This window comes from Macaca mulatta, chromosome 4 (assembly GCF_049350105.2).
Source record: "Macaca mulatta isolate MMU2019108-1 chromosome 4, T2T-MMU8v2.0, whole genome shotgun sequence".
NCBI classification, from domain to species: domain Eukaryota; kingdom Metazoa; phylum Chordata; class Mammalia; order Primates; family Cercopithecidae; genus Macaca; species Macaca mulatta.
Window position 1 is genome coordinate 116867088 of NC_133409.1, and position 13530 is coordinate 116880617.

At 38.9% G+C, this 13530-nt stretch overlaps 3 protein-coding genes across 7 annotated transcripts in view; 1 reads left to right on the plus strand and 2 right to left on the minus strand.

The window, feature by feature from the left end:
* Positions 1-9901, minus strand: part of ADGRB3 (adhesion G protein-coupled receptor B3) — a 738657-nt gene extending 728756 nt beyond the window's left edge. For 2 of the 3 annotated variants that reach the window (XM_015136644.3, XM_015136641.3), the window contains exons 1-3: positions 9191-9901; positions 7621-7796; positions 5731-6502 (exon numbers count right to left, since the gene is read on the minus strand). In XM_015136644.3, the coding sequence (XP_014992130.2) occupies positions 5731-6487 (757 nt within the window). In that variant the 5' untranslated portion in view covers positions 6488-6502; positions 7621-7796; positions 9191-9901. The remainder of the gene's footprint in view (positions 1-5730; positions 6503-7620; positions 7797-9190) is intronic. The other variant, XM_015136642.3, reaches the window with a different exon arrangement.
* Positions 7737-9318, minus strand: LOC144340734 (uncharacterized). Its single transcript, XM_078001261.1, has 2 exons — positions 9191-9318; positions 7737-7796 (listed from the first exon to the last, which is right to left on the minus strand). The coding sequence occupies exon 1, from the start codon at positions 9299-9301 to the stop codon at positions 9224-9226; it is 78 nt and encodes a 25-aa protein (XP_077857387.1). The 5' UTR covers positions 9302-9318; the 3' UTR covers positions 7737-7796; positions 9191-9223.
* On the plus strand, positions 9622-12527 carry LOC716824 (uncharacterized). 3 transcript variants are annotated; one of them, XM_078001260.1, is made up of 4 exons: positions 9775-10363; positions 10473-10681; positions 10935-11141; positions 12138-12527. In XM_078001260.1, exons 1-2 carry the CDS (start codon positions 9775-9777, stop codon positions 10571-10573), a joined length of 690 nt encoding a protein of 229 aa, XP_077857386.1. In that variant the 3' UTR covers positions 10574-10681; positions 10935-11141; positions 12138-12527. The 3 variants fall into 3 exon arrangements, with proteins under 3 accessions (XP_028703286.1, XP_077857386.1, XP_077857384.1); XM_078001258.1 differs by having other exon boundaries at positions 9775-10681; XM_028847453.2 differs by having other exon boundaries at positions 9622-11141.
* The last annotated feature ends 1003 nt before the right edge of the window (positions 12528-13530 follow it).

Below are 13530 nucleotides of genomic sequence, written 5' to 3' on the forward strand. Positions count from 1 at the left end.
AACAGCAAATTAAAACTCAGCTCTCTTTGGTTCATGATCTTAAAACCCAATACATACAATTTAGAAAAAAAAAAATTTGTTAATCTTATTTTTAAAGAAACAATGATTTATTTTCCAAGGGCCAGATTGCTTTTATAGGTAATATATATCAGACTTAGCCTAAAGAAAAACTATGATTTATAAATTAGATACATGGAAAAAAATCAGCTTAACAATAAAATTGCTTCTATTAGCAAAGTAAGTAAAAGAAAACATGCAAAAAGCTGGATTTTAAGAGAAGTAAAATTCCTATCTTGATTTTGGTAGAAAATGAACTTGAAGTACATTTATCTACAGCTGTAGTAAAAATCCTCTGGAACACAAATGCTGGCACATGTGTGCATGCATGGTATACATACAAATGCACTTGTGTTCACACCCTTCTTAGTATTTTAAATCTATTGTCTACAAAATATATGTTACCATGTAATGGAGTTTTCTTTCATTAAATGCTACATATATGAGCTACTCCTTAATTGGCGAAATTCTAAGATGGCAAACAGAATAACTGTGGCATTTTGTTATACTTGACCAGGCCTACAATTTTTACTAATATTCCATCATTAACATAGATCATAATCAAAAGTGAATAACAGTAACATTGAAACTGATGTGTAAATAGTCTTTTCCTATTTCTTGGAAAGACAGCTTATGTTTATCTTCAAAGTGTGGAGGAGAGGATTTGCAAAATGTCATTACTGTACAAGTAATGCTAGGGCCAGAAAAGAGAAACAGAGAGAGAAATGAAGTCAAATAAAGAGAGAAATTGGCAAATTTTCTTACCACTTTTTTTCTAGATGGGCATACATAGCAAGTTCTATTTATCATTGACATTTTAAAATAAACATATAAATAATTAAGAATGTTTGTTAGTAAGTCGTTCTTGTTCTTTTAAAAACTTTTAAAATAACACTTTGTAGATCAGGAACTGACATCAATAATGCATTAATAACATTGGAAATTATAAAAATAGTAGCAATCTTCCCCTAATAAAGCTGTAAGTAAAAGGTGGATGCTTTCCCAAAGTCACGTATTTCTATTCTTTTTATTGTAACCTATTTATTGCTGTCTTTCCTATTGAGATATTTTTGTTTCATTTATTTCACATTCATTTCAACCAATATTTACTAAAACCCCGTTCAGAGTGTGCTGGATAATTGAAAGCCTCAGGATTTTTTTTTTTTTTTTTTTCTTTTCCTTAGATAGAGTCTTGCTCTGTCACCCAGGCTAGAGTGCAGTGGTGCCATCTTGGCTCACTGCAACCTCTGTCTCCAGGGTTCAAGCAATTCTCTGCCTCAGCCTCCTGAGTAGCTGGGATTACAGGCTCCCACCACCACACCCAGCTAATTTTCGTATTTTTAGTAGAGACAGGGTTTCGCCATATTGGCCTGGCTGGTCTTGAACTCCTGACCTCGTGATCCACCCGCTTCAGCCTCCTAAAGTGTTGGGATTACAGGCGCAAGTCACTGCGTCCAGTCGAGATGAAAATATTAATGTAAAATCACACTGCAATATGATGAATGCTAGAAAAGAAGTATAGTATGTGCAAAAGTCTGTAGGATGTAGCACAGGGAAAGGGCAAACTATCACTCTGTTTCTTCAAGGAACAACAAATTCAGTAAATCTTTCTGCATTCTGATAAAGAGTATGGCATCCTGGCAGTGATATACAAGACAAAAAAGGAAGATGAAAAAAGTATAAAGAGAAAGGTGAATGATGACTCCTAAAGTTATCTGAGGGCAAACAGAACAAAGGTAAAAAGAAATGGGGACGATTAAACTGACATAGACTCAAATCACTTTAGACTGCAAATATGTGCCTAAAAATACCAACACATACACACGCAGGCATGAGCTAAAGTCTACACAGGCCTATGGTGAGACTTCCCTTGGGGAGTGGAATATCAAGGATTAGCAAAGGCAGAGTAGAAAGACAAATGAGTGTGTGTGTTCAGATTTCCTGGAATCTATACAGAGATCCCAATTTCCTTTCACATAAGTAGCGCCATTGATGCCAGTAAGAAACAAAGATTCCATTAAGGCTTATTACGTGATTTAATATCCTGGTGTGGAATTTTTCTGCCAAAACTGTTTTAATCATTTATTGTAAATGAAGTGGTAAGAAATAAGATATTTTTATTCCACATTTTATATCTCAGCTATACAGTCCAGAATTATCTTCAGCAAAACAGTCCTATAAACCATAGTAAAGACCTCAGGACAATTAAAGATGACTTTGTTAACAAATACCAGTCTTTCTCCAGACTTGTACCTAAAATCTGGTAAACCACAGCGTCATTTGAGTTTTTTTTTTTTTTTTTAAGTTATAGCCATTATATGTTAAGAGGTTTTTAAAAAGCTGTATGGAATACGACATTTTTATTTGGGAAAAAAAAAAAGGCTTTATTTTGTCAACTTAATAATTCACAATTTCATATAAAAATTAGGGAAATAATTAAGTTTCTATAATGACATGATACCCCCAAATACGTCAAATATGATCTTAAACAAGATATTTTTAAAATGTACTCAAATGTAATACTTTAATGAAGCATTAGTCAAATAATTTACTTTGTATGATATATTCAAGATCACATTTGTAATTGTTAGTGTCACTAAAAACAGCAATAGTTTTCTTGCTGTTGTTTTCTGGTTATAAAATTTTTCAGCACATGAATATATTATTAAAGACGGTTCTAGCATAAATCCTATCTCAAAGTAGGCATCCCACTCCTGACAGTCTATTGTTTCTTCAATACTAAATACCAAATATGAGTTCATAATACCAGTGGACACACTCACAATATTCAACATTTGATATGTCTTTGCCATCACCATTAGTATTACACAAAACAATCTGGAATCACATCTACTAAGTGTGAAGACTCTTTGAATTTGTGCCACTTCTATGGTGTAATACGTGTTGAAGATATTTCTACTCCAGGCAGGCCTTCTGAGTCAGTATTTATTAGTGAATAAAATGGGAGTCAAAGGAGAGTAATCTTGTATTTATTCCTCTGGTAACTTAAAAGACAACCTTTTAAAATAGGAAATGGAAAACTTCAAGTAATATAAAATATAAGTTGAATTTTTAAAACCTAATTTTAAAAGCTAGAATTACATGCTATCATATAAAATGACACTCTGGAATAAAATGAGATATGAGTAGCACAACTATATGTAATGAAAAACCTCAAGCTCTATGTCATTATATGGTAGTTTACTTGAAATGGTATTAAATAATTATTTATTAGTATTTTATATATCATTAATATCAAATATTGAAGACAAAATGTACTTTGCTTAAATTTGATTAAATCAAAGGTCAACAGATTTTCACATTCCTTTCCTACAATGTAGCCTAGCCAAAGAGATATTATTTAACTGGGGTAAAGAGTGGTGCAGGTACTCTGTAAGAATTACTTAACAAATGCATCAGCTACAATTGTGTCATCAGTAATTTCTTATCCTTACCTTTCTGACCTCAGAATACCTAAACAAAGAACACAAATTCACAATGTACAGAATAGACTATGCACTTCTACTGACATAGCATATGTTGCTCCCCTATGAGACAAACTTTTCTAGTTCAACTCTGTTAACATCATACTGCACTTTAAATGTAAGTATATTTGTCAGTGAAGGTATTTCTTTTTCATTTTGCCAGTGAATAAACAACAATATACAATTTGTCTCCCATGGTCTAAAATCACTCTTATTTGTCTTCACTTACAAAACAAATGGCTATCTAGTGTAGCTTCTGTAAATCCCAGCATTATCTTAACCCACATTTCAAGGTCATGATCAACAAAATCTTTGAAAATCATGCTTATTGTACACACTAAAACTTTGTTTTTGTCACTTACTACCTTTCATATAAAAGAGTTGTGACACTGAATTCACTTTCCACTGTCATCAGTACTCAATTTTATGATAGAAATTTAACCATTGAAGAAACAGAGTTTCTAAATTTTATTAAAATAACAATAAAGCAAACAAAAACCAGCTTCTTATGTTAATTGTTTATTAGCCAGGTTGTAACATCACATTTTTTGAGTGTACTGTAGCTTCTTATTCTAGGGGACACTAATTAGTTTTAAATGGTGTTAAATACCATCCCTGCAGTTGCAAGTGCTTCTCTGGGATTTTTTACTACAGAAAATAACTCCTGCAATTTAAAACCACTTTGTTTTCTTCAGTCACAGCTGATAGTGAAACAGTGACCTGCAGAAATCTTTAAGGTTTTCACCCCTCTCTCACTGCCATTAGTCTGCCTTCATTTTCTAACAGGTCTTTTCCTCTCCGACCATCGCTCTTCCATAATTTCCATCCCTTAAATTGCAGCCAGCAGAGAAATAGCGTTAGGCTATTTAGGTTCTCCATTCCTCCACTCCCCCTTACAAAGCCTTGGCTACCCTTAAAGAAAATTCTCCAACAACGTGTCAATTTTATATTGGCCACAAAGACAACGTCTGTTGGTTGAGGAAAAGGAAAGAGGGACTGGAGCTTGGAGACTGGAGTTTGGCTGTCCCTTTCCACAGACTGGGATCTTTGTGGCGATCAGAAAACATTTCCTGCATAAGAAATCAATACACTCTCTGGTTGCAGGATTGGGAAGCAAGAACGAATATGTATCAGCCGTGTCCTTAAAGGAATGGAACACAACATCCATTAACCTTCCAAACAAGAAAAGTCATTTTCTCAAAATATGTCACGCTTTCTTGCATTATGACACATCATCACAACCTCAAATCCTCTGGTAGCTCCCCCACTGGGGATTGGGTGAAAACTATAAATCATTCCTGTACTTTCTTTTTCTTCCGCATTTCCGCTGCACTTCCTCCCCCTCCCTCCCCCCATCTAGCTCTAAGACGTTCCTTCTCTTCTGTGCATCAACCGGGGACCAAGAAGATAAAGACAAAAATTCACTCTCAAGAGGCGGATGGGGTCCTAAAGGATCAGTATGTGTTTTCATTGCACCCCTCCACCCCATCCTCAGGCGACTCCAGAACCAGAAGACCTGGAGAGTTTGCACTTCTAGTGACTGCCTTCTGACCCAGGAAAGAGCAAGCGTGCGAGATTTTTGCGCAAGCACCTCAAATAAAATTCCAGACCAGGGGAGAAGGTATACCCCTGCCTTCAAGTGTCAGGAAGTCATTTGGTCCAAACAGGCAAGCTAATGAGTTTGCACCACCTTTTAGCCAAGATGCCCCAAAATCAAACCTGGAAATGGGTGGGGAGTGAGAGGGAAGGACTCTGTGGGCATAGGAGAGAGGAAGTAAAGTGGACGTTTTGCTGGGCTGGAGCAGAAGGGAGATGTCTATAAATCCATTTCACAGGTGGAGCGTCTGTGTCACCTCAAGGGGCTGCAGCCTGAATAATGGCATCCCTCTCCCTCCTCACCAATCTCTAGTACAAGCTGGCTCTAGGTTTCTGCATCTTTCTCCTGAAAATTCCACCCGCACTTCCAGCGCATGCTGGTGAGCTATCCAGCCCTCACCGCCCTATCTCTAAAACCCTGAATCCTAAAACTAGCTCAAGAGACCTTTATCAGTGAATACCACAAATCAAATGAATTCAAAAGTGACAATAAAGGAGAAAAAATTAGGCCTGTCTGTTGAAACAGCACGTTTTAACTCCATCTCCCAAAAGTGCTCCCCCGCTCACCTTCCCCTCTCCTTTGGCCACTTACCTTCTTTGGGTGGTCGCTTGGCCTCCCTGGTAAGATTGCAGACTTGGGTGGTTTGCAGCTCCTGGGTCAGGCAGCCCTCTGTCTGCTCATTCAGGGGTAACACCACGTTATTTAACAAAACCAGCGACTGGTCGTCGATCCCCCACTCTCCCAAATGCTGAGGGCAGGTGCATTTTGTATACATGATCCCACATGATTCTGTTCTCCCATTTTCTGATTTTAAGCAGCTCTCCAACCAAGTGCATAATACATGACAACCAAATTGGCTTGGGCTGACCTTGTTCAATACCAAAAACTCAAAAAAAGATTTCTGATCTTCTTCCCCTTTTTTCTGTAATCCTGGGAAATCAGATGGAAATACTCGACGTATTTGAATAAAATTTTTATCATATTGTAGAAAAACGAAAGCATTCTTGGAATTGCAGAGTTGCATTATAGAATGATTCTTTCTTAAAAGATCCTTTATTTTTTCATGGGAAAAATGATCAAACTGATAAGCCAGGAGTGAAAAGTTAGAGCAGCTAAGGTCCTTTTTGGAAAATTTCAGGTAAATGCTATATTTGGTTGGATCTGGATTTTCCAGCGTCCAAGTGCAGTTTGTAAAGTTTTTGGGAAACATTTCACTTACAGAATACGATCCATAAATGACTCCCTTCACCAAAGTTGAACACCAGAAGTCTTGGGCAGCATTAAATCCAAACATAACCAGGAGATAGGTGGAAAATATATAAATCAGCAGGTTACGAACAGCCTTCATCCTATGTCATTTGGCCTGTAAAAATGGCAATGAAAGTAAAATGCAAGTAGGAGTCTACACGCATTGAGAAAATAAACTCCTTTCAATATTACAGCCAGCTGTTTTCAAGATTTCGGTAGAAAAAACCCTTTTTAAAAGAAGGACAGGTAATTTTTATTTTATAACACAGGAAAATTATCTGTTGCTGTGTGAACAGCGCCCTCATGTGGCCATTCACAGTGGTCAAATTCGCAACATTCCATTTAAAAATAACATTTAATAGATTATTAACAGGAATGCCCTAACTTATCTACCAGGATATCCTCCACGTCCATTATCATTCTATCGAATGAAAAGGGAAAACATGGAGTTTTAAAACGTCATAATGTAAACGCTAATTGTCGAAATAGTATTAATCAGTCTATAGTCTATACAACCTCTCTCTCTCTGTCCTTTGCCTGCAGTAAACACCATCATACAAAATCTAATCTGATAATCTGGGAACAGGCTGTCATCACATTATTTCCCTTCTCTTAAATGTGAAAAGTAATGATGATAAATTATGGCCACAATTTTAAAAGCACAAATGATAATTTATTACAGATGGAACATCATCTCCCAAATGCCCCACTTGCCTTTGCAGGGGCCACCATGTGAACTGCTCAGAAATTCCTTTGCAAAAACATGGGCATTCATGTGGATTAATTAATTTTAAAAACATCATTTGAGAAAGGGCATAGATGGATAAACACATAGGGGAGACTTGTTGTTCAACATCACCATTGAGAACCAGGATTTAAGGCAGTCATTTCAATGTGACATGCCCTCTTGGGATACATAAAGTGGATCACTGTATTAGTATCTGTATCCAAAGGTGATGTCAGTAAAAAAAAAAAAAAAAAAAATACAAAACCATAGTAATTGAGCTGGTTTCAGTCTTTTAATTTTTGAAAAATTATCTTATCAACTGTAATTTAAGGCTTACACATGGTAATAAAACACATTAGCATTTTTGTTCCTAGCAGATTCCAATTATTGGATTGCTCCCTTTCCAACAACAACTCCAAAGCTCCTCTTTTCTTTTCTTTCTTTTTTTTTTTTTTTAAATTTCAACCCTGGCTTTGGATAATAAAGTAGTCCTTGATTATATTTACCTCTGTAAGTTGTTATCCAAAAATAACTTGAATTTTTTCAGCTTTAACCTTTAAGAAGTTATTTCTTAGAATAAATGACACTGCTTTTTGTTTGTTTGTTTGTTTAGCCTTTGAGCTGATAAAAGTGATGCCAAGTTAATTTTAAAAGTCTTTAGGCTGCAGTCTCTTCCACTGTTCTGTAAACAGAGACAGACATACAGACATATAGACAGTTAAGAGTTTTCATGCCTTTGCCTGGGTCTTCTCTGAACCAAAGGATAAAACCCTCTTCCTTCCCATTGCATAACACACACCAACGCATGCACACCAAATCCAGTGACCGAAGTCCCTGAAGATATATCTGCATTTTCTAGATTATAATTCAAATTCTATGTCTTGATATAGGCAAACACAGCCCCAACTCTAAATCTCTATATAGCAGCAGTTTAAAATAACATCAGAACTGCTGGGACCATCAAAACAGTGTTCTCTGTTTCAAGCAAATAGCTCAATGAATAATGCATTTTCTTCATGAGAAAATAAGCCAATGAGCATTTAAAGGTTTAAAAAAAAACAACAACAGAGAAAGTTGTAAGAAATTCTGGAAATAATTTCCTTTTTTTTCTTTTTTCTTTTTTTTCTTTTTTTTTTTTTTTTGCTGTTGCACTTTGCAGGCAATGCAGGTCTGCGCAGTGTTCTTCAGGATAGAGTGTAGGCGTTGAGAGCCAATGTGACAATAAGTGTCTAAATTAGGAATTCCATCCATGAAAGGGGATTTCATTTTATAATCAGGAACTCAAAAAGAGGTCGTATGTCTTTTCCTAATGAAACTGGTACTTTTGCTTCCATTTATTTGACAGTGCATGTCTGCAATGCCGTGCTCATCAATGATCAGAAAGAGTGAGGAAATAGCACTTTAATGCCTGCTCAAGAGAGCACACTCAGTATAATGCTCTTTATTTTTCATCAGTCTGGAGTACAGAGTCTTGTTTTGTTCTAAATAATAAAAAATAAATTATTACCCTCATCCCCCTTTGGACTGCAGGGACCGTTCAAAAAGCTGTATTTCCCTCTTAAAGAAGAGGTGGGGGCAGGGGCAAAGGCTGGCCACGGAGGTGTCAGGATGTTTTATTTATTTATCTATCTATCTCTTGCTGAGAAGCAAACCAGCACTGAGTTTAGCTATTCTCACAACTGATTTTCTGGGTGACACTTTAGTTTAGTCGAACATAGACGGCGCCATCACTCCACAGATTTTTCCCCCCAATAGAAGACCCACTGCCTTCTCTTAACTTCCTTTTAACCTAAAATTTTCCCCCCATAAAATTACCCCAATCACACAAAACTGCCAGATTTTCTAGGTCTCTCTGCTTATTCCTTCTGACCCAGCACATCTCTTGAAAACCAGACTTCTCTAACTTTTCAACTGCGGCGTTTAAGTAAATGCAGACAGTCGGATTTGCTCACAGCCTCCCCATCCGCCAGCAACAGCCTTTCCTTTCATTTTCCTCCCTTCTCAAACATTAAGCCCAAAGCTCCACGGTGGCGACCCCCGGCAGAGAAAAGGTGACCCCTGGACCCCCTTCCTTACCTTCCACTCCGAAAGCTCAGGGAGGCTCTTGCTCTAAGACACCAGCACAGGCACGCGTCCCAGCAACAGTGACGGAGAGACTCCCCTTCGGTCCCAATCACCGTTGCCCATTTTCCCCGGCTCAGCTTCCAAAATCAGGATTTATTTTAAAAAATGCATACATACGAAAAGCAAAAGGTGAGGGGTGGGAACGAAAGGGGGGTCGATGAGAGAGAGAGAAAAAAAAAAAGCCACCAGGAGCCCAGAACCTTGCGCCGTATCCAACTGAATCCAACCTCCAATCCGAGGGGGGCTAAAGGGAGGAGAAGCCCCCCCAAGGGAGACTCTAAGGAACCCCCCAAAATGTAAGTGGCTTAAGAGCGAAGATTTGTTTCATAAAAGCTACCCCCAACAAACCGATTAGCCAAGAAGCAAAGGAAGCGCTGAGACGAGAAGTGACCGGCGGCGGCGGCGGCTGCTATGGCAGATTTGTTGGGGCGGTGGGTTTATTACGGGAGTATTCGTGGTCGGATCGGAAGGCTCAAGCTTATGCTCTTTCCTCTTTCCGCTTTCCTCCCTCCTCCTCCTCCCCCCTGCAGGTACTGATGGACGGACGGCGACTAAGGAGAGGGGGGAAAAATCCTTGGCTGGTGATGTCGGAAAGCTGTTTGAATGCCCAGCGAGGAGGGAGGTGCGAGAGGGAGCGAGATAGTAAAGCTCTGTCTCGGGTGTGCGCGCCGGCGCGCGGTGCTCGCTTTCCCTTGGGCGCGCGCGCGGGGGCTGCGCGTGTCCCGAGAGCGCGTCAGCGCAGCGGCCTCCCGCGTGCTCGTGTGCGCGCGCGTCCCGGGTGCCGCGCGCCCTCTCCTGCACAGCTGCGGTGCGCCCAGCCGCCCGCCAGAGGCTCGGCTCGCGCGGCGCGGCCGCTGCGACTTCCTGGAGTTCTGCCTACCGGGTGCGCGGGCGGGTGTGTGAGAGAAGGCGAGGGGAGCCGCAGGGTGGGAGAGGAGGGAGTCCCGGCGGGAGGGCGGGGTAGAGGCTGGCGGGAGGGGGGCTTCACGGAGCTCCAGCCAGGGCCGCGGTGCGCCTGCACGTCACGGCTACTCAAACCCAAGCACGTCCCGAAAGCGGTATTTTCTGCGTCTGGGAGGTTTTTGCATCCTCAGTTCCCACCGCTGGGGCTGGCGGCGACCAACTGTAAGAGAAACTCACTGGGAGGCGAGGCAGGGGGGTGCGGAGGATGGGAAGGCGACTCTGAAGGGTGGGAAGTGAATGCTGGACTTGATCGTCTTTCTCTGTCTTTCAGCGCGGACCTGTCGCAGCCAGAGAGCTGTCATTTTAGCACCGGGATTCAGAATTGATCCAGTCCGCAGCGGAGGGGGCACATCCCAGCTCCCGAGCTGCTGAGTGTCTCTGGCTGGAACAATAGTAGTTTTTCTCTGCGAGGCTGCAATTAACATCTTATTTGTTCTGGCTCCATACAGGCTTTGTCAGGATCGCGGTGCGGCGACCGAGGTTGGGCTCTTGCATTGCTTTCTGCTTGGCAATGGAATCATGGTTTCGGGGTCTAAACTTTTGTTTCATTTTGTAGTCTTAATGCATCTGATTCTTTTTCAAGTTTCCCTAGTAACAGGTTTGGGGACGGGGTGGGAAGAAACGAGAAAAGGGGTGAAGAGAAACAACCAGATTATATAGAAAGGGAAAAGGGATAAGTTTCCCCACCTTTTAATCTATCTGCCTGTCTATCTATCTATTATCTATCTATCAGTCATTTTGCCTCCTGGACAGTTGGCTGACGAAGTGTCTGATAAACCAGCTTCAGATACATGCTACAAAAGGTCATTCGCCTCCTGATTATGTCTCTACTTGTAAACGCAGTTGGTGGTTTGCAAAACAAGTGCTAAAATAGTGCAATGATGTGGTGGGAGGAAACCACCATGGGCAATTCATATAAAGTGCTGGAATCTTCATAAGGGTGAGTTTCTCGAGCGGCAGGTGAAGTTGAATAAAGCAATTTTTCATCATTTGTTCCCCTCACTCTTGCATTTTTTTCCTCCGCTCGTTTCTCTCCCCTGGGGCGATTATGGATAGCCAAGAACACCATTTTAAAAGAGATTGATAGTGAAAACAGGAAGATGCTGATGGTCTTTTATCCACTGAAGTTGTTTGAAATATTAAAATTGGTCCTTTACTTCTTAATACATATTAACAGAGTGACCCTCTTCAAGACTTTCCCTTCTTAAACGAGTGCCTGGGATAAACACTCTGTAAGGGAAACAGTTAATAATTCCCCAACAGGCTTTAACTATTTTCCCAGTAACAGATCACCGGCAAGAGAGCAGCCTGGGTGGCATTTTGGTTTTGTGTCATTTTGGTTCTTTACAATATTTTTTATTCATTTAAGGAAATGTTAAAAGGAATAATTAGGGTTTATATCCAGAACAAATTTTGAAACACCGTTTAAGCAAACACATTTTCTTTTAAAAACAAAGAACATTGAGCAACACAAAGGAGAAAAACATTTTATTTCAACTTCCTAGAGATCATAATTATGATTTTTGCAAGGCAATTTGCTCATTTCTGTTACTTTATCCAGAGGAAAAGAAAACCATGACAGATGTGGAATAAAAATGGAGAAAAAAAAAATGCTTTGGGTGGTTTATACATAAAAAGGAAATAATGTAATGGGAGGTTCAGTTATACTTCTATTTTGCACCTAGTGATTTCTCATATTATCTTGTAACACTGTGATTTTGATGTTTCTTAGAAATTCTTAAAGTCATGACACAGTGGCATAAGAATAACAGCTGAAAGGGAGAATTTAAAAGGCTTAATCCTAAATGGAAAGGATCACTTACTCCCAGGATCATTTATATTCAAGTAGAAGTCAGGGCAGGGTCAGAAAAGAAAGCCATCCTTAATAAAGCCCTTCACCCTTCACATTGTTTCTCATAACCTTCATAAATTGCAGGCTACTGAGCTGGCCTGATGATGATCCTGCTGAGATATATTTATAGCAGATGATTTGTGGATGATAACTACGCCAAGCAAGACACGGTCTCCAGTAACCCCAGGCTCGTCTGATTTCCTCAGGGGATTATAATCAAGAATCAGGAAAAGAGCCCTATATGAACAGTCTGGTCTCTGGACACGAACAACAGCACAATCCAAAGGCAAAGCAAGGAAGGAACCACTTTGTTTCATGTCTGCAAGATGCTCCATATAGAAAGCATTGCTGACATGTTGACCCAACAGCAAAAAGAGAGCAGCAGTTCACACACCCTCAGCTCTCTGTCCTTTCGTTTCTATTGATGTTGGTCCACTTTTATGATTTAATACATATTAAATTCACCATTTCAAATTATCATTATCTGCTTTCATTGGTCTTTTTCACGAGTCCAAGTGTATGTCTATATTTATGTTTATATATATAAACACATATTTATACATACCTATGTATATGTATGCACACATTTGCAAGTATGCATACACATATGTGTGTGTATATATGTATTTGATATGTATGTATTTCAGTTGATACACATATATTTGCTTGGGAAGTTTCACTATATTGCTTTGTATTTCTCTGTTATAAAGTAATGCATTTCATTCCAAAACTACCAGATTAATTGTATAAATTGATTATTACATAAGTTTCCTTGATGATTTACAGAAGAACTATTGAGAGGTCAGTGTTAGCACATCAAAATATAGACTGGTATTACATTTTAAATTGACCCAGGTATTTAAAGTTAAAGCCTTTGAAATTTATCTCTCCTATTATTAATGCATTTTATTAAGATTACTTTGGAATGATGAGGTTTCTAAGTTTGATTTATCTCTGTTTTTCATCTTTTTCTCTGTATGTGCTAAATTTAGTCCCTCCACTTTGAGAATAACCCTATAATCCAGGATCACTGCTTAAAATTCAGTATCATTTGCACAATTCTCATACTCAAATAAGAATGTTTCTAGAATACATTTACTCAATTTTAAAAAGTGTTTTCTCTTTCCTTCTTTCTCTCATAGTCTTTCTGATATTACCATATTACCACATTCTAAATTCTGTAACTTGTTATTTTCAGTAAGGCTTTAAGAAGCATGGATAGGCTTGTAGGTTATTTCTTGTTAAATATGCCTTAATCTTTTAGTATTTAGTATTACTATTTAGTTTTTAGTATTTAGTATTTGGTATCTCCCATATATATATACACACATATATATATACACACTATACACACACACACACACACACACACACACACACAGCTTTTGGAATGTTAATTAAATGATCAAAATATTATAAGATTACATTGTTATGAGTACTTAACTTACCCTTAAAAGTAGCATATTTACTATAAACT

What these genes read in the sequence shown, in the direction of transcription:
- LOC144340734 (XM_078001261.1), bottom strand. Translation starts at nt 9,301, where the DNA reads ATGGGCAACGGTGATTGGGACCGAAGGGGAGTCTCTCCGTCACTGTTG.
- LOC716824 (XM_028847453.2), top strand. Translation starts at nt 9,775, where the DNA reads ATGGACGGACGGCGACTAAGGAGAGGGGGGAAAAATCCTTGGCTGGTG.